Source organism: Anomaloglossus baeobatrachus, chromosome 3 (genome assembly GCF_048569485.1).
Source record: "Anomaloglossus baeobatrachus isolate aAnoBae1 chromosome 3, aAnoBae1.hap1, whole genome shotgun sequence".
Taxonomy (NCBI): domain Eukaryota; kingdom Metazoa; phylum Chordata; class Amphibia; order Anura; family Aromobatidae; genus Anomaloglossus; species Anomaloglossus baeobatrachus.
In genome coordinates, this window is record NC_134355.1 from 27,848,819 (window position 1) to 27,869,130 (window position 20,312).

Sequence of the window (20,312 nt, forward strand, 5' to 3'; positions counted from 1 at the left end):
TGAACCCTGCCCCGGTGACGGGGACAGAATTTGCAGTTTTTGCTGATAAGATGTCTGTGACTATGACAAAAATCCTGGAAACCTTGCAGTCCAGGCCAGTTTCTCAGACCATGGACACTGCTGTGTCTATGCTCCCCGGTCCCCCTCAGTTGGAACTAATCCGTACTTCAAGGGGGTCCCAGGCATCACAGGCTGAAGACTCTGACTCGGATGACAGTCCCAGGCAGCCTAAGCGGGCTCGCTGGGAAAGACCCTCGCCGTCATCACACTGGTCAGGGTCTCAGCGAGACGAGGCTCTGTATGAGGAGACAGAGGTGGGTGATCAGGAATCTAATCCTGACACCGCTCTCAATCTAGATACCCCTGAGGGTGACGCTATGGTAAATGACCTTATAGCGGCCATCAATAGACTGTTGGATATTTCTCCCCCAGCCCCTTCTGCAGAGGAGGCAGCTGCACAGCAGGAGAAGTTCCATTTCCGGTATCCTAAGCGTAAATTGAGTACTTTTCTGGACCACTCTGACTTCAGAGAATCAGTCCAGAAACATCATGCTTATCCAGATAAGCGTTTTTCCAAACGTCTTAAGGATACACGTTATCCCTTTCCCCCTGACGTGGTCAAACGCTGGACCCAGTGTCCAAAGGTGGACCCCCCAATCTCCAGGCTTGCGGCTAGATCCATAGTTGCAGTGGAAGATGGGGCTTCACTTAAAGATGCCAATGACAGACAGATGGACCTTTGGTTAAAGTCTGTCTATGAAGCTATCGGCGCGTCGTTTGCTCCAGCATTCGCGGCCGTGTGGGCACTCCAAGCTATTTCAGCTGGCCTGGCACAGGTGGACTCTATCATGCGTCCAGCAGTGCCGCGAGTAGCGTCCCTAACCTCGCAAATGTCTGCGTTTGCGACTTACGCTATCAACGCTGTCCTGGACTCTACGAGCCGTACCTCAATGGCGTCTGCCAACTCTGTGGTTTTGCGCAGAGCCTTGTGGTTAAAGGAATGGAAAGCAGATTCTGCTTCCAAGAAATGTTTAACCAGCTTGCCACTATCTGGAGACAGACTGTTTGGTGAGCAATTGGCTGAGATCATTAAACAGTCCAAGGGTAAGGACTCCTCCTTACCCCAGCCCAGATCGAGCAAACCTCAACGGAGGAAGTGGCAGTCGAGGTTTCGGTCCTTTCGAGGCTCCAGCAAGACCCAATTCTCCTCGTCCAAAGGGACTCAGAAGGAGCAAAGGAACTCAGATTCCTGGCGGGCTCATTCACGCCCCAAGAAAACAACCGGAGGAACCGCTTCCAAGGCGGCTGCCTCATGACTTTCGGCCTCATCCCTCCGCATCCTCGGTCGGTGGCAGGCTCTCCCGCTTTTGCGACATTTGGCTGCCACAGGTCAAAGACCGGTGGGTAGCAGACATTTTGTCTCACGGGTACAGGATAGAATTCAGTTCTCATCCTCCCCCTCGGTTCTTCAGAACCTCCCCACATCCCGACCGAGCGAATGCCCTTCTGCAGGCGGTGTGCTCACTAAGAGCAGAAGGAGTGGTGATCCCTGTTCCTCTGCAGGAACAAGGGCAAGGTTTTTACTCCAATCTCTTCGTGGTTCCAAAAAAGGACGGCTCGTTCCGTCCTGTTCTGGACCTAAAGCTGCTCAACAAGCATGTGAACGCCAGGCGGTTCCGGATGGAATCCCTCCGCTCTGTCATTGCCTCAATGTCTCAAGGAGATTTCCTTGCATCAATAGACATCAAAGATGCTTATCTCCACGTGCCGATTGCTACAGAGCACCAACGTTTTCTACGTTTCGTGATAGGAGACGACCATCTCCAGTTCGTAGCTCTGCCATTTGGTCTGGCGACAGCCCCACGGGTTTTCACCAAGGTCATGGCGGCAGTGGTAGCAGTCTTGCATTCTCAGGGACACTCTGTGATCCCTTACTTGGACGATCTACTTGTCAAAGCACCCTCTCAAGAGGCATGCCAACACAGCCTGAATGTTGCGCTGGAGACTCTCCAGACTTTCGGGTGGATCATCAACTTTTCAAAGTCAAACCTGGCACCGACTCAATCACTAACGTATCTTGGCATGGAGTTTCATACTCTCTCAGCGATAGTGAAGCTTCCGCTGGACAAGCAGCGGTCTCTACAGACAGGGGTGCAGTCTCTCCTTCAGGGTCAGTCGCACCCCTTAAGGCGCCTCATGCACTTCCTAGGGAAGATGGTGGCAGCAATGGAGGCAGTCCCGTTCGCGCAGTTTCATCTGCGCCCACTTCAATGGGACATTCTCCGCCAATGGGACGGGAAGACAACTTCCCTAGACAGGAAAGTCTCCCTTTCTCAGACGGCCAAGGATTCTCTGCTATGGTGGCTTCTTCCCACCTCATTATCGCAGGGAAGATCATTCCTGCCCCCATCCTGGGCAGTGGTCACGACAGACGCGAGTCTGTCAGGGTGGGGAGCAGTTTTTCTCCACCACAGGGCTCAAGGGACGTGGACTCAGCAGGAGTCCACCCTTCAGATCAATGTTCTGGAGATCAGGGCGGTGTATCTTGCCCTATTAGCCTTCCAGCAGTGGCTGGAAGGAAAGCAGATCCGAATTCAGTCGGACAACTCCACAGCGGTGGCATACATCAACCACCAAGGAGGGACACGCAGTCGGCAAGCCTTCCAGGAAGTCAGGCGGATTCTGATGTGGGTAGAGGAAAGAGCATCCACCATATCAGCAGTCCACATCCCGGGCGTAGAAAACTGGGAAGCAGACTTCCTCAGTCGCCAGGGCATGGACGCAGGGGAATGGTCCCTTCACCCGGACGTGTTTCAGGAGATTGGTCGCAGTTCCGGCTCCCTTATGTGTTTCCACCTCTGGCACTCTTGCCCAGAGTGTTACGCAAGATCAGATCCGATTGCGGCCGCGTCATACTCGTCGCCCCAGACTGGCCGAGGAGGTCGTGGTACCCGGATCTGTGGCATCTCACGGTCGGCCAACCGTGGGCACTACCAGACCGTCCAGACTTACTGTCCCAAGGGCCGTTTTTCCATCGGAATTCTGCGGCCCTGAACCTGACTGTGTGGCCATTGAGTCCTGGATCCTAGCGTCTTCAGGATTATCCCAAGGGGTCGTGGCCACCATGAGACAGGCTAGGAAGTCCACTTCTGCTAAGATCTACCACAGAACGTGGAAGATTTTCTTATCCTGGTGCTCTGCACAAGGAGTATCTCCCTGGCCATTCGCGTTACCTGTCTTTCTTTCCTTCCTGCAATCTGGGTTGGAAAAGGGCTTGTCGCTCGGCTCCCTTAAAGGGCAAGTCTCGGCACTATCCGTGTTTTTTCAGAAGCGTCTAGCACGACTTTCTCAGGTGCGCACGTTCCTGCAGGGGGTTTGTCATATCGTACCTCCGTACAGGCGGCCGTTAGATCCGTGGGATCTAAACAAGGTCCTTGTTGCTCTCCAGAAGCCGCCCTTCGAGCCTCTGAGGGATGTGTCACTTTCTCGATTCTCACAGAAAGTGGCCTTTCTGGTAGCGGTCACGTCTCTTCGGAGAGTGTCCGAACTAGCAGCGCTGTCATCCAAGGCTCCTTTCCTGGTGTTCCACCAGGACAAGGTAGTGCTGCGTCCCATTCAGGAGTTTCTCCCTAAGGTGGTATCCTCTTTTCATCTTAATCAGGATATCTCCTTGCCTTCCTTTTATCCGCATGCAGTTCATCGGTATGAAAAGGATTTGCATTTGTTGGATCTGGTGAGAGCACTCAGAATCTACATTTCCCGCACGGCGCCCCTGCGCCGCTCGGATGCACTCTTTGTCCTTGTCGCTGGTAAGCGCAAAGGGTCGCAGGCTTCCAAAGCCACCCTGGCTCGATGGATCAAAGAACCAATTCTTGAAGCCTACCGTTCTGCTGGGCTTCCGGTTCCATCAGGGCTGAAGGCCCATTCTACCAGAGCCGTGGGTGCGTCCTGGGCATTACGACACCAGGCTACGGCTCAACAGGTGTGCCAGGCAGCTACCTGGTTGAGTCTGCACACTTTCACCAAACATTATCAGGTGCATACCTATGCTTCGGCGGACGCCAGCCTAGGTAGAAGAGTCCTGCAGGCGGCAGTTGCCTCCATATAGGGGAGGGCTGTCTTTGCAGCTCTAACATGAGGTATTTCTTTACCCACCCAGGGACAGCTTTTGGACGTCCCAATCGTCTGGGTCTCCCAATGGAGCGCCGAAGAAGGGAATTTTGTTACTTACCGTAAATTCCTTTTCTTCTAGCTCCTATTGGGAGACCCAGCACCCGCCCTGTTGTCCTTCGGGATTTTTGGTTGTTTTTCGGGTACACATGTTGTTCATGTTGAATGGTTTTCAGTTCTCCGACGTTACTTCGGAGTGAATTTGTTTAAACCAGTTATTGGCTTTCCTCCTTCTTGCTTTTGCACTAAAACTGGTGAGCCAGTGATCCCACTGGGGGTGTATAGCCAGAAGGGGAGGGGCCTTACACTTTTTAGTGTAATTGCTTTGTGTGGCCTCCGGAGGCAGTGCTATACACCCAATCGTCTGGGTCTCCCAATAGGAGCTAGAAGAAAAGGAATTTACGGTAAGTAACAAAATTCCCTTCTTTCGGACAAATTTCTGAATTTTTTTTTTTATCCCCTTAGATAAAAGTAAACGTATACATGTTTGGAATCTATGAATTCGTACCGACCTGAGGCATCACCATGTCACATCAGTTTTACCATATAGTGAGCAAGGTGAATAAAATATCCCAAAAACAATAATGCGATCGCACTTGTTTTGCAATTTTTCCGCACTTAGAATTTTTTTGCAGTTTTCCTGTACACTATATGGTAAAACTCATGGCTTCATTAAAAAATACATCTCGTCCTGCAAAAAAACAAGCCCCAAAAATTGACGGAAAAATAAAGTTACAGCTCTCGGAAGAAGGGGAGGAAAAAAATGCAAAACGGAAAATCGCCCGGAGGTGAAGGGGTTAAGCTGTGCGAACCTATACGTGGTCTGTCTTGCAACAGATCCATTATGTCTCATCTCGTCTTTCACAACCGCGTAATCAGTCCGCTCCTTAATTATCTGTCATTTCTGCCCTACTTTCTTCCCTTCATCCATCGGGAATATCACACGTGGGAAATGTGTAGATTTTTAATTAAATATGATTTCTCCAGAATTAGAGAAGGACTCGACTCCTAGAAATAAGACTTAATTAAGATTAGAACGGGCACATTTCCCTGTCGCCTCCTTTGATGTGTATATTTGTCACTTACTGTTTGGAAAATCAAAGGGTAATGCCTGGAAAGGCAACTTTGTTTTTTTTGAGGGGTTTTTATTGGAGTTTGAAATTCAAAGGATTTTTTTCATGCCCGCCGGTCCTGCAGCAATGATGTTTAAATTATTCATATTGCCAATCACTTGACACTTTTATAAATGACTGCTGGCGCCAAAAAAGGTCCGGGGCCCGCTGGCGCCAAAAAAGGTCTGGGGCCCGCTGGCGCCAAAAAAGGTCCGGGGCCCGCTGGCGCCCCAAATGTTTTATTTCACCAATACTGGAATTTTTCTTGCATGTTTTCTCCAGGCCTTGATATCCACTTTCTCCATGCGAAGCCCAAAAACCTCCCCGCAGGCCGCAAAGCCACGCCAATCATCATGGTTCACGGCTGGCCGGGATCTTTCTATGAATTCTACAAAATCATCCCTCTGCTGACGGATCCCGCCAGCCACGGGCTCAGCGATGACCACATCTTTGAGGTGATCTGTCCATCCATTCCCGGATATGGATTCTCAGAGGCCTCGCACAAGCAAGGTACAGTGTATATCAGGTGCAATGTAATGTCTATATAACCTCCCTCCATCATCCCCCCCCCCGGCCAACATTCGGGATCCCTCTTGATTTGCATCGATAGTTGAACATGTGCAGAGGCTGCTGTAATCACAGGACTCTAGGACTTTTCTTAAGGATGTTTTGTGGCCATATACAAGCACCAATCAACTATACACAAAATGATCTGTGTATGAAACGTTCATTGGGGAACACACCATGCTATGCCCCCCCCCCCAATTGAAGAAAAAAAAATTACCAAACTTCATATTTATTAAGTTGATCATGGAGAGCAGACATCCCATGTAACCCTTTCCATGCTCTCCAGTGATCCGTATAAATGTCGTCACGTCTCGTTGTTATAGGATGTGACTCTGTGGCTGCCGCTCGCATCTTTTACAAGTTAATGCGGAGATTGGGTTTCCGGGAATTCTACGCTCAAGGAGGAGACTGGGGATCAATGATCTGCACCATCCTTGCACAGCTCGCTCCCAGGTGAAGGAACCATTTAAATAACATTTTTTTTAATCTTAAAAAAATCCTGCTCTCGTAGTTATACAGAGAAATCCCCTGGATCACCATATATAAATTCTGCCTGTAGCCACCACTAGGGGAGCTCATCGCATTTAGTTTCCACATTGAAGGGGTGATCCGATACCTATAACACCCTTTATAAATATCTTCAAGCTCTAGCCACTTTTGTAATTTGCTTTCAAATACAATTCCCTACTGTTCTCCCAACAACTAATCCCTATATCTGTCATCTTACTTCTTGTGACGTTTCATTTGAGGTGAATCACAAACAGGACGTCACAGGAGGATGGCCCTGCAGTCATTTCTCCCTTCTATAATCTTCTCTGCCCCCGAAACAGGACGTCACAGGAGGATGGCCCTGCAGTCAATTCTCCCTTCTATAATCTTCTCTTCCCCACAAAACAGGACGACACAGGAGGATGTCCCTGCAGTCATTTCTCCCTTCTATAATCTTCTCTGCCCCACAAAACAGGACGTCACAGGAGGATGGCCCTACAGTCGTTTTTCTTTTCTATTATCTTCTTTACCCTAAAAAACAGGACGTCACAGGAGGATGGCCCTGCAGTCATTTCTCCCTTCTATAATCTTCTCTGCCCCACAAAGCAGGACGTCACAGGAGGATGTCCCTGCAATCATGTCTCCCTTCTATAATCTTCTCTGCCCCCGAAACAGGACATCACAGGAGGATGGTCCTGCAATCATGTCTCCCTTCTATAATCTTCTCTGCCCCCGAAACAGGACATCACAGGAGGATGGTCCTGCAATCATGTCTCCCTTCTATAATCTTCTCTGCCCCCGAAACAGGACATCACAGGAGGATGGTCCTGCAATCATGTCTCCATTATATAATCTTCTCTGCCCCACAAAATAGGATGTCACAGGAGGACGGCCCTGCAGTCATTTCTCCCTTGTATCAACTTCTCCTCCTTCCTTCTCTTGCTAGTCGGCTCCATTACCATGTTAGTACATCCCTGTGGGTGTGCTAATATGCTAATGAATGCGCAGCGTCTGAGGCATGGTCACTCTCCCCTCTTCGCTGCCATTGCGTCCGACGCTGGATTTCGGCTCAGTGCACATGACCCCGGAGTTTGGGTCATGTGCACTACTTCAGTTTGAAGCCCGGACGCGTACACCCGGCTTCATAGTGCGCATGACGCAAACTCCGGGGTCATGTGCACTGAGCCGAAATCCAGCATCAGACGCAATGGCAGCGGAGAGGGGAGAGTGACCATGCCTCTGACGCTGCACATTCATTAGCATGTTGGCACACCCAAAGGAGTCTACTAACATGCTAATGGAGCCGACTAGCCAGGGGAACTAACACCCAGAGGACTAGTCACCGTACTCATTAGCATATCATATGGGATCTTTAGAAATACTTTTTCTAAAGATCTCTTTATCTATGGGACGGTTAGGCAGAGATTAGCAATATACACCCAGAACTGCTCGTGGTGCTGGGTGCATTTTGGACCTGACAGGTTCCCTTTTAAACATAAGTGCATTATAGGTATTGGATCACCCCTGTTAACTCCATCTCTGTATGCAGAAAGCTCCCTCTACTGGTGGATAGAAGTAACAAGATTTATTTTTTTTATAGGGACTTTGCAATTCTGTATCAAATGGCGTCCTGATCGTTATAAAGATATATTAAATAAATCCGCTCCGAGCTCTGTGCACTATACAGGGCTAAAAATTAATATTCAGCCATTGTAATGTGTAGGCACGAATTATGCAGTGAATCCGCTCTCATGTGACTTGATGAAATTCCTTACGGCTCAGCTGAAAAATCTGACATTTTATTAATGCGTGTCGAGAATATCTTTACTGAAAAATCAATCAATATGAAAAAAATAAAAAATGTTTTGTTTTTTTTTTTTTTCCTTTTCCTTTTCTTTAGCAATGTTAAGGGATTGCATCTCAACATGGTGGCTGTGATGACGGCTAAGCTGCCGGTGCTGCTGTCTGTGTTTCTTGGTCAGCGGTTCCCGGGGCTTTTTGGCTTCCAGGAGGAGGACGTCAGGAGGATGTTTCCAATCGTGAAGAAGTATTTCTACCATGTTATGAAGGAGAGCGGCTACATGCACATCCAGGCCACCAAGCCCGACACCGCAGGTGAGGCGCGCCGCCATCTTCTTAGTCATACAAATCAATCATCGAGTGTCTGCCGGGCATGGCGTCGTCTGTGAAGGGTCTTGTGTTAATGGTCTTTACAGCATATAGAAGAGATTATGATGGTGGGGATACATTGGCTTTGGGCGATGGGCATCGTAACAGATGCTTCCTGGGGATTGTTGTCTGAGATTGACAGCGCCATTTAAGTGGTTAATCACCCGTAATCGGAGGTAGCTTTGGTACCTGTTGTTAGAGGCAGGTGCCGACTGTATAACACAGGCTGCACCCATTGATTATGATGTGTGCTCCGCTCCAGAGCCCGTCCATACACCTGACATGTGACGTATATGTTCTGAAGGGGTTACTTATTAAACAGGGTGTATGGGATTATAAATTGATAGCTGTTTGTCTTCCTGAAATAGCGCCACTTCAGTCCATAGGCTACATTTGGTATTGCAGCTCAGTTCCTTCTACGTGCAATACCACCTGCAGCCTGAGGACAAGAGTGGTGCTGTTTGAGGTTATCTATTCCTATAACCCCCCTCATTATAGCATCCAAGTACAGTAAGTGGGGTATACGTAATGTAAGGAGTTTCTGGACTGTAATATTTATAATTTAACATAATGGTGCTGTGAACTGTCCGAATGTAAAATATCATTTATTAAGGGAGAGGGGAGATGAAATAATGACGGCCTGGAAAGATAATTCTCAGTTATCACAGTGTACGGGAGGGATGTGACCTTTATAGATCAGTTTATAGGCCACACGTATATTTTAGGCCTAAGAGGTTGCACATGTGGTGTAAATGAGACTGTTGCCCATGGCAACCAATCACAGCACAGCTTTCATTTTACCACAGCGGAATAAGAATTGTAAGCTGTGCTGTGATTGGTTGCTAAGATTCTCTATTCACCTGCAGATCACCAGCCTCACACGGGATAACTTTATTTTTCTTTTGGCGCAAATTTTTTTTTTTCTTTTTGTGCTTTTGGTTTCTTTTCCACATTCTCTACCAGGAGAATATATACTGCACCGCTCAGGACACATCCTCTATATACTGCACCGCTCAGGACACATCCTCTATATACTGCACCACACACAGGACACATCCTCTATATACTGCACCACACACAGGACACATCCTCTATATACTGCACCACACACAGGACACATCCTCTATATACTGCACCACACACAGGACACATCCTCTATATACTACACCACACACAGGACACATCCTCTATATACTGCACCACACACAGGACACATCCTCTATATACTACACCACACACAGGACACATCCTCTATATACTGCACCACACACAGGACACATCCTCTATATACTACACCACACACAGGACACATCCTCTATATACTACACCACACACAGGACACCTCCTCTATATACTGCACCGCTCAGGACACATCCTCTATATACTGCACCGCTCAGGACACATCCTCTATATACTACACCACACACAGGACACATCCTCTATATACTGCACCGCTCAGGACACATCCTCTATATACTGCACCGCTCAGGACACATCCTCTATATACTGCACCGCTCAGGACACATCCTCTATATACTGCACCGCTCAGGACACATCCTCTATATACTGCACCGCTCAGGACACATCCTCTATATACTGCACCACACACAGGACACATCCTCTCTATACTACACCACACACAGGACACATCCTCTATATACTACACCACACACAGGACACATCCTCTATATACTACACCACACACAGGACACCTCCTCTATATACTACACCACACAGGACACATCCTCTATATACTACACCACACAGGACACATCCTCTATATACTGCACCGCTCAGGACACATCCTCTATATACTACACCACACACAGGACACATCCTCTATATACTACACCACACACAGGACACATCCTCTATATACTGCACCACACACAGGACACATCCTCTATATACTACACCACACACAGGACACATCCTCTATATACTACACCACCCGGGACACATCCTCTATATACTACACCACACACAGGACACATCCTCTATATACTGCACCACCCGGGACACATCCTCTATATACTGCACCACCCGGGACACATCCTCTATATACTGCACCACCCGGGACACCTCCTCTATATACTACACCACACACAGGACACATCCTCTATATACTACACCACACACAGGACACATCCTCTATATACTACACCACACACAGGACACATCCTCTATATACTACACCACACACAGGACATATCCTCTATATACTACACCACACACAGGACATATCCTCTATATACTACACCACACACAGGACACATCCTCTATATACTACACCACACACAGGACACATCCTCTATATACTACACCACACACAGGACATATCCTCTATATACTACACCACACACAGGACACATCCTCTATATACTACACCACACACAGGACACATCCTCTATATATTATATACACGTTTTGTATAGAGGTGATCGTCACACACTAGCAGGGGTCCCCTACCAGTGACAGCAGCTCCTAATTAGTTTACACATCCTACTTTAAATAATAGGCAATTCTATCATGGGAGTTGTAGGTTTTGCAGCAGTTGGAGAGCACAGGGTGCAATTATCACTGATTACAGGGAATTCTAGTTCCACAACAAGCTGACGGTCACAGGGAGTACCTGTTAGGGCATGCTGGGATTTGTAGTGTCATAACAGGGTGCAGCAATCAAGGCCACATCTTGGAGACTACTGCAAATGTTATAGCTGTCTGGCAGCCCACTGGGAGTTGTAGTTTTTGTAGCGTGTGAGTCACATATTGCAGCTGGCAAGGCATGCTGGGAGTTGTAGTTTTGACTGAGTAGAATACTCCACAGATTACGGTCAGCCGGCTGGCCATACTGGGAGTTGTAGTGTTTGTAGCCGTGCAGGATTTGCTGGGAGTTGTTGTTCTGCGATGACTGGAGAGACATGTAATGGTGACCACAGCGCTGCAGACAGTCAGTGACGGGTTCACGTTAAGCAGTGGCTGTTTTGCTTGTTTCCCCCTCCATGGCCGGCAGCAGACCCTCTCGCACAGTGACGCCGGCGCCGTACATACCCAGTCACGTCTCCGGTTGTCACTTTCATGAATGAAGGCCATTGATCTGGGATCTCAGCCGCGGCTCTTTCACCTAATTGCAGATCTGTCGCTGGATGAGACTTTGATCTGTTTCTCAAACGGCATCTGCTTCTGTTTTAAAGGCAATTATTAATGAAATAACCGGGCGCGGAGCCAAGTCCCTCACTGCCCACCGCCGCCCGTGTATCTGCAGCCTTAATGTGCTGCGCGTGCCTATCCATAATCTGCGCACAAATCACCGCAAAGATGACGACGTGTTCTCCATGAGACCTCCACCGATCATACAATGGCTGACTGTATTCCCATAGGGGGTCATTCTTCATCCCCCCCCACCACAGCCTATTGGGGGGCACTTCCTGGTGTACTGCAAACTAATGAAATGTCTGTGCACCCCGGTCACCCTCTCCCACTTGCTGACTCAGAGAAACTGCAGCTTCACACCCCTACTCCACTCCTTCCAGCTTGCTTAACTCGCTTGCAAGCTGCAGCAGTATCTCCCTCCCAGCCCTCTCACAACACGCTGTGTCACAGACCTACAGGAACCGCACATGCATCGCCTTCTGAAACGCTCTCGGAATGCTGACTAACCATCACAACCTGCAGCTGCATCCCCCTCCTCCCCCTCACTGCTGATTCAGACAGAACAGACTCGGAGGTAGAGAGAAGATGCAGCTCCCTCCTCTCTCATAATGCTGAGTCACAATCAGAGAGAGAAGCTGCAGCTGCATCCCCCTTCCCTTTTTTTTTTCCCCCTTCCCTCTCCCCCCATCATGTTGATTCACATACCCCTCTCAGCATGCTGTGGAAGGCTATGTGCCCACATTGCGTTGTGTCCCTGCAGAAATTTCTGCAGCGATTTGACAGCACATGTGCGCTTCAAATCGCTGCAGAAACACTGCATAATGAATGCAGTGAAAAAGCCAATTTCATGCGCTCTGGATGCAGCCTGTCCCATAGACAGAGCGGGGGCTGCATCCAAAGCGCACGGAATGAGTGACATGTTGCTTTTTAGAACGCAGCGTTTTGGCAGCATGCAAATCGCTGCGTTCTAAAACGCAACGTGCGCATGGATTATGCTCATCTAATAGATTGTCCTGGGGACGCAGGAGGCATGCAGTTACACTGCAGTGCAATACGCAGCGTAACTGCATGCAAATGCGCAACATGGGCACATAGCCTAAGACACCAAGCAGCTGCAGCCACCTCCTCCCTCACCATACTGCTTCAGTAACAAAGAAGGTGCAGCTGCATCCCCCTCCTACCTCACTACACTGATTCACTAACACACATAGAAGCTGCAGCTGCATCCCCCTCCTACCTCACTACACTGATTCACTAACACACATAGAAGCTGCAGCTGCATCCCCCTCCTCCCTCACTACACTGATTCACTAACACACAGAGAAGCTGCAGCAGCATCCCCCTCCTCCCTCACCATGCTGATTCACACGTCAGTGATTCTGGTGTGTATGTGCTTCTTCTTCTTTTTTTTTTTTTTTTTTTTTTTTTTTTTGTAATATACGTATTAGAATCACGGACATACGCAGGCCCATTATCAATGGGTCTGCACACACATCGGTGATTTTTCACTGACAGTGTCTCCAGGCGGTGTACACGCGTGTCCATGATTGCCTCACGGAGACATGTCCATTTTTTTCTGGCATCACTGATGTCCCACGGACCACACTATGGTCTGATCAGTGAAACACATACCAGAAAAACACGGACATTTAAAATAATAAACATTTTCAACTCACCTTTCCAGCGACGCTCTGTGCAGCCCCCGCTCTCTGCAGCTTCCGGGCCGGCTCATGAATATTCATGAATGCAGCCAGAGCCGACCCTGAAGTAGCTGCAGAGAGCGGTGGCCGGACGCTGCAGAGCCGAGGAGTTCAGCACCATGGACAGCAGGAATGGGACAGGTGAGCATACGTCCATATGCAATCATGGAGTACGGATCACATATCACGGATTGCACATGGACAACCCACGTGTGCCGTGAATCACGGAACACAGGAACATGTGAGCGTTTTACACGTCAGTGAAGAACACCTGTGTTTTTCACTGACGTGTGGAACAGGCATAACACACAGAGAAGCTGCAGCTGCATCCCCCTCCTCCCTCAATATGCTGATTCACTAACACAGAGAAGCTGCATCCTCATCCTTTTTTTTTTTTTTTTTTATTTTATTACTGTTGAGACCTTTGGGATATAGAGGAGTTAATTGCCCTTTAGAGTCAGATTATCAATGTACTTTAACCCTTTCATACCCCACAACCAATAACACATTTACACACACTATACTGAGATACCGGAGTTAACTCTTTCAACTCGTCCCCATCTTGCAGGTTGTGGCTTAAACAACTCTCCTGTGGGACTTTGCGCTTATATCATGGAGAAGTTTTCCACATGGACCGACCCTGACTTCCGTGATTACGAGGATGGAGGCCTGGAGAGGTACGGGGAGCGTTTTCTGTAGGGTAGCGATTGTCCCTGTGTGGGGAGGGGGCAGGGCAATGTGGCGCGGTGCTAGAAACACGAGGGGACAGATGAACTCATCACACAGTGAAATAATAAACTAGCGAAGCATAAACTTAGTGACCAGCGTCAGGCGGCTGCTGCCAAGGCCAATAAAACCCAGGATGAATTCTCACCGCATCGCCCTAAAAATGTAAAAAGAAGTGATCAACAGATCGCATGTGCCACAAACTGCTACTAATAAAGCGGACCACTCGGTGCGCAAAAAAAAAAAAAGATTAATGACAACACAAAGCAAACTTTGGAATGAAAAAATCAGCGTTAAGGAACTGGGTGGACTGGGATAGTAGCTCCGGAAATAGCAGCAGTCCCACTTTTTATTCTTGCTGTCTGCTTCCATATTTTGTACATTATATTGTTGTCTTTTGAGGCATCAGTAACGCTAAATTCTTGGTCTCTTCCAGAAAATTCACCTTGGATGATCTTCTAACCAACATCATGATCTACTGGCTGAGCGGCTCCATTGTCTCCTCCATGAGGTTTTACAAGGAAAACGTAGGCAAAGGAATGGGCAATGCCAAACATGACAAGTATGTACCCCCTGTGTCCTCACTGCGTACATTATCCAGAAGGTCTTATTTCCTGAATTAGAGACTGCTGCTGCATCCCCCTCCTCTCCCCCCTACCTCACCTCTCCTCCCTGTTTTCCATTCATTGATGGATTTTGTTTAGTAATCGGGTAGATTTTTTTATTGTCGGCAGTTCGCTCCTCTAGACCCTGAACCAGGGGCACCTTCCGGCCACCATCCTTCTCATCTCCTCTTTAGCTTCATGTCCAGATTACAAGGGAGTGAATTTTGCCTGAAATTGTTAATTTTGTTTACTAAAATCTCTATCCACTCTCCTGTCCACTGTATTGACCATCTCCCTTTTAATATCTTCCAGGTTACCCGTCAAGGTACCAACTGGAATTGCTTCTTTCCCCAATGAGCTGGTGCATTGTCCCCTCCTCTGGGCTAAGCAGAAATACCTGGACATCGTCTCCTTCAGTTACATGCCCCGTGGGGGACATTTCGGAGCCTTTGAGGAGCCGGAGATTCTGGCTAAAGACATACAGCAGTTTGTAGGGAAAGTGGAACAGAAGTAACTGCGTCCTCGGTGACCGATGGCGGAGACTGAGTGTCTGCACAGTTACTGCTATCGTCTGCTGTGCATCAAGCGCAGATCATAACCCTCAGCTGTGCATCAAGCACAGATCATAACCCTCAGCTGTGCATCAAGCACAGATCATAACCCTCAGCTGTGCATCAGGCACAGATCATAACCCTCAGCTGTGCATCAGGCACAGATCATAACCCTCAGCTGTGCATCAGGCACAGATCATAACCCTCAGCTGTGCATCAGGCACAGATCATAACCCTCAGCTGTGCATCAGGCACAGATCATAACCCTCAGCTGTGCATCAGGCACAGATCATAACCCTCAGCTGTGCATCAGGCGCAGATCATAACCCTCAGCTGTGCATCAAGCGCAGATCATAACCCTCAGCTGTGCATCAAGCGCAGATCATAACCCTCAGCTGTGCATCAAGTGCAGATCATAACCCTCAGCTGTGCATCAAGCGCAGATCATAACCCTCAGCTGTGCATCAAGCGCAGATCATAACCCTCAGCTGTGCATCAAGCGCAGATCATAACCCTCAGCTGTGCATCAAGCGCAGATCATAACCCTCAGCTGTGCATCAAGCGCAGATCATAACCCTCAGCTGTGCATCAAGCGCAGATCATAACCCTCAGCTGTGCATCAGGCGCAGATCATAACCCTCAGCTGTGCATCAGGCGCAGATCATAACCCTCAGCTGTGCATCAGGCGCAGATCATAACCCTCAGCTGTGCATCAGGCACAGATCATAACCCTCAGCTGTGCATCAGGCACAGATCATAACCCTCAGCTGTGCATCAGGCACAGATCATAACCCTCAGCTGTGCATCAGGCACAGATCATAACCCTCAGCTGTGCATCAGGCACAGATCATAACCCTCAGCTGTGCATCAGGCACAATCATAACCCTCAGCTGTGCATCAGGCACAGATCATAACCCTCAGCTGTGCATCAGGCACAGATCATAACCCTCAGCTGTGCATCAGGCACAGATCATAACCCTCAGCTGTGCATCAGGCACAGATCATAACCCTCAGCTGTGCATCAGGCACAGATCATAACCCTCAGCTGTGCATCAGGCACAGATCATAACCCTCAGCTGTGCATCAGGCACAGATCATAACCCTCAGCTGTGCATCAAGCACAGATCATAACCCTCAGCTGTGCATCAGGCACAGATCATAACTCTCAGCTTGTTCCTTTATAGCACATAGAGAAGTCTGTGCTTTGTAGAAATTTATAGAAAATGTATTTTGATTATTTTTGAGTAATTGTTTTAATGATCCTGGAAAAGAAGTCTTGAAAATGGCCTGCTTATCTGCACATGCAGAGTCTGGAAATTCGGAGGTGGTGATTTTGCAGACAGATTACATTACATGCCCTGCCTTACAAATTGCCAGCAGGATGCCACCCTGTGCACTTCAATATAGGGCAAACCAAATACGATACCATATCAACTTCTAGCCTCTACATACACATGATGCATTTTATATATTTGCCCCTTCCGCTACGATGTCCGCCGTACACTGTGCAATTTTACGTGTGTGTATACATAAATCTGCACTGTGGCAAGAGGCATGCATCGTCTGCTGGGGCAGGTATGTGATGTGGTTGAAAGTTGGTATGATGGGGCATGTGGCGACAGACAGACAGACAGACAGACAGACACACCCCTACCTAGTACACGTGCAAGGAGCATCAGACTATAACCCCCAACGGAAGCTTTTAGAGGATTTCAAGCCATGTTGGGGGTTATGCTGCCTCTGTTTCCAAATATTTAGTTTCCCGTTACTGACATTGTGTCCATTCATTAAAGTCAGACGAGTCTGATCCTGCATCACATTCTATAGAGGAGTGTGCGCCCTCTACTGGTGACTTTCGATAATTACAACACATTGGTCGTACTCTGCATATAAGGAGAATAAATGGGAGCATTAAAGGCAAAATATGAAAATATTTCTTTATTAATCAAAAAAAGGGATTAAAAAATTCACATCCTCATACATAGAAATAGTGAAAAAAGTGCTAGATGACAAAAACATGATGACCACGTATACACTTGCAAAGGAAAAATTGAAGGTTAAGTATAGGATGTCTAAGTGGGCACAGTATCCCTCAAAATAACAATGTGTAGCCCTATAGATTAGTAAATATAGCTATAGTAGGGAAAAAAATATTAAAGAACCCACATGAGGCCATAAGCCAGTGCTCTGGATGTATATGATCCCCCTTTAATGGCTCAATCAATCTAACACTAAGGGATCAAAGTAGTCAAACGATAAGTTGTTTTTTTTTCCCCGCCCAAAAGCTTACCCATAGATCAAGGTAATATTCAAATCCCTTGCAAGGAAAATAAAAATCCTCCAACGCACGTTTCGCGACAATATGAAGTCAGCTTCTTCAGGGAACGTATGGACATTCCTCGTACTCTGTGGTATTGCAGCTCCCTGTGGACCAATCCTACACTGCAGAGCGCCGACTACTAAGTTTCTTCTACTTTCCCACGTATTAGACGATGGCAGTAGAAATGCTACATTAATCCCAGATCTTTGTGATATTGGAAATGAGTTTCCATGAAGTGTCGCCTTCCCCTCTCACATTCCATTTCATTGAAACGGTATAAAAAAAATATTTTGTTTTTTTTTCCAGAACTCCTACATTTTCCGGTGACAGAATGCCTTATAATCACTATTATACGTTTGCTGATTTTGTGTATTCTGAAATAATTTTTTTGCGAATATCTTTTTAGATTTCTTTTTCGTATTCATAATAAAAACTGGTAAAATTCAGACGCTTGTGTCCGAGATTTCTTATTTGGGGGACAAGTCATTGACTTCGGGAATTCAGAAAGAGCAAAACACCGGCCACAAATCGGCTGACGACCAGCTTTTCAGCAAGGGCGTATTACCATACAAGGTCCGGTACAACTTTCACTGGCAGAGATGCGGCTAATAGAAATAACAGTGGGGCTCCTTCCAGCCAAAAGTCCCATCCAAGGAAAGCAAAAAAAGAGCAAAGGAGGGCACTCACTTACTGCCGTATCCAAGAAATCCAGCTTATTTCAACACAAGGTGGTACATAAAAATAGCAAGAGGGAGTTGGGAATACACAGCACAACAGACGACGGCCGTTTCATGCAAAAGCACTTTTGCACGAAACGGGCGTCGTCTGCTGTGCTGTGCTCTTGCTATTTTTATGTACCACCTTGTGTTATACTAAACTGGATTTCTTGGATACGGCAGCCAGTGAGTGCCATCTTTTTTTTTTTGCTTTTTGCTTTACTTGGACAAGTCATTGACTTATTTATGGATTTGGAAAATAAAAAAAATCTTTTAAAAAAAAAAAAACAGAGGACTTTGAGAATTTAGGGGTCGGTCCGTTACGTAGCCCGAGAAATGACAAAGCCTCTGGATCTTTCGGTCTCTCGAAATCCTGCTGGCTCTTGTCTGTGTCTTGAGGGCTTGGCATGGCCCTGTGTACATGGATTGACCGATGATTTTACTGCACTACATGAGATGTAATACTTTTCTTCTCCTGTAGGGGCACTGTAGGAAAATTAAACACTTGCTGACAGATTCCCAACACAGGTTGTAGCGGATCATTGGGTGTTCCCAGTAGCAGAAAAACACCAGGGGCTGATTTACATGGATCCCCTCCATCAAAAAAGATTTATCTAAAAGGGGACCCCTTTTAAATGGACCTTTTTGTAGTACTGTTGCATGGTGGGATACACAGTATTGCTTTCATCTGTTCAAATGCCGGGCAGCCATGTAATACTTGGTCAGATTAAGTCTACAAGAGGAGGAATACGTCTTTGTAGCAGCTCGGGGTTGTTTGTTGCTAAAGGGAGTTAACTCCAATATTAATTTTTGATGTGTGCTTCAACGATAAGTAATATTTCAATAATTACACTGGCTGGATCACCAACATGGGAAAGGGGAACTCCATATTAATCATGTCAGCTTTGACTACTAATAACTAATATCCAATACTAAATTACACCTTTAAAAGGATTTTTCCATGAACAAAGTTAATTTTAATCAGTAGCTCATGGAAAAATTAATAATTTCCACAATTGGATGCGTTTATCAAAATGTTTCTGTGCTGAGATAATCTTATATATGTGTCCCTGCTGTGTACTGTGTAATGGCCGTGTCTGACCGTACAGGAACACGGTCTGATCATACCACCGCTCCTGTGCTGAGATAATCTTATATTCCGTATGTTCACCCATATCCTGTCCACCGCCAGTAAATTGAGAACGGCGGCAGCTATAGACATAGAAGTGGTGTCTAGGTATAGTAAAATAGCCATGCGCTACGCAATGAAACCACCTATAGCGCCACCTGGTGGAAAACAACGGAGTTAGCATTTTTATCTCGAAAACGGAACGAGATAGAGAAAAAAAGTGAATTACAAAGTTGTATTGCATCATCAATTCAATACGAATCGACACCTTGCATACAGAAATACTATATGAAACCCATGACCCCCCCCCCCCCCCAAAACCATTGAATGCTGGTCACGCATATGGCGCTCATTTAACTAGTGGCCCCCGTCAGCTGCAATGCACATCTGGGCTCTGCACAGCATACTGTATCTTGCTGCACGTTGTGCAATATGGTAGGTGACACGTTGGCACAAGCATCTGTGATACGTGGTCGTAGGTCCTGCAATGTTGGTGGAGGGGTCGCATACACCTGCTGTTTGATGTGACCTCACAGAAAGAAGTCCAATGGGGTCAGGTCAGGTGAGCGGAGGCCACTCCACACAGCCACCATACCCAATGACTTGTAGGAAGGTCTCCGTGAGGAATCGCTTCACGTCTGCAGCCTTGTGAGTTTTACACGTTCTAATCAGAGCATTTCTGTATGCAAGGTGTGGATTCATACTGAATTGATGATGCCCTACAACTTTGTAATTCACTTTTTTTTCTCTTTCTCGTTCCGTTTTTGAGATAAAAATGCTAACTCCGTTGTTTTCCACCAGGTGGCGCTATAGGTGGTTTAATTGCGTAGCGCATGGCTACTTTACTATACCTAGACACCACTTCTATGCCTATAGCTGCCACCGTTCTCAAGTAAATGGCGGTG

At 47.3% G+C, this 20,312-nt stretch overlaps 1 protein-coding gene across 1 annotated transcript in view; it reads left to right on the forward strand.

The window, feature by feature from the left end:
- EPHX1 (epoxide hydrolase 1) overlaps nt 1-18,008 on the forward strand; it is a 29,871-nt gene extending 11,863 nt beyond the window's left edge. The window contains exons 4-9 of the mRNA XM_075339085.1: nt 5,565-5,792; nt 6,173-6,302; nt 8,239-8,453; nt 13,929-14,037; nt 14,523-14,648; nt 15,004-18,008. Of these exons, the coding sequence (XP_075195200.1) occupies nt 5,565-5,792; nt 6,173-6,302; nt 8,239-8,453; nt 13,929-14,037; nt 14,523-14,648; nt 15,004-15,205 (1,010 nt within the window). The 3' untranslated portion in view covers nt 15,206-18,008. The remainder of the gene's footprint in view (nt 1-5,564; nt 5,793-6,172; nt 6,303-8,238; nt 8,454-13,928; nt 14,038-14,522; nt 14,649-15,003) is intronic.
- Nucleotides 18,009-20,312: the final 2,304 nt, after the last annotated feature.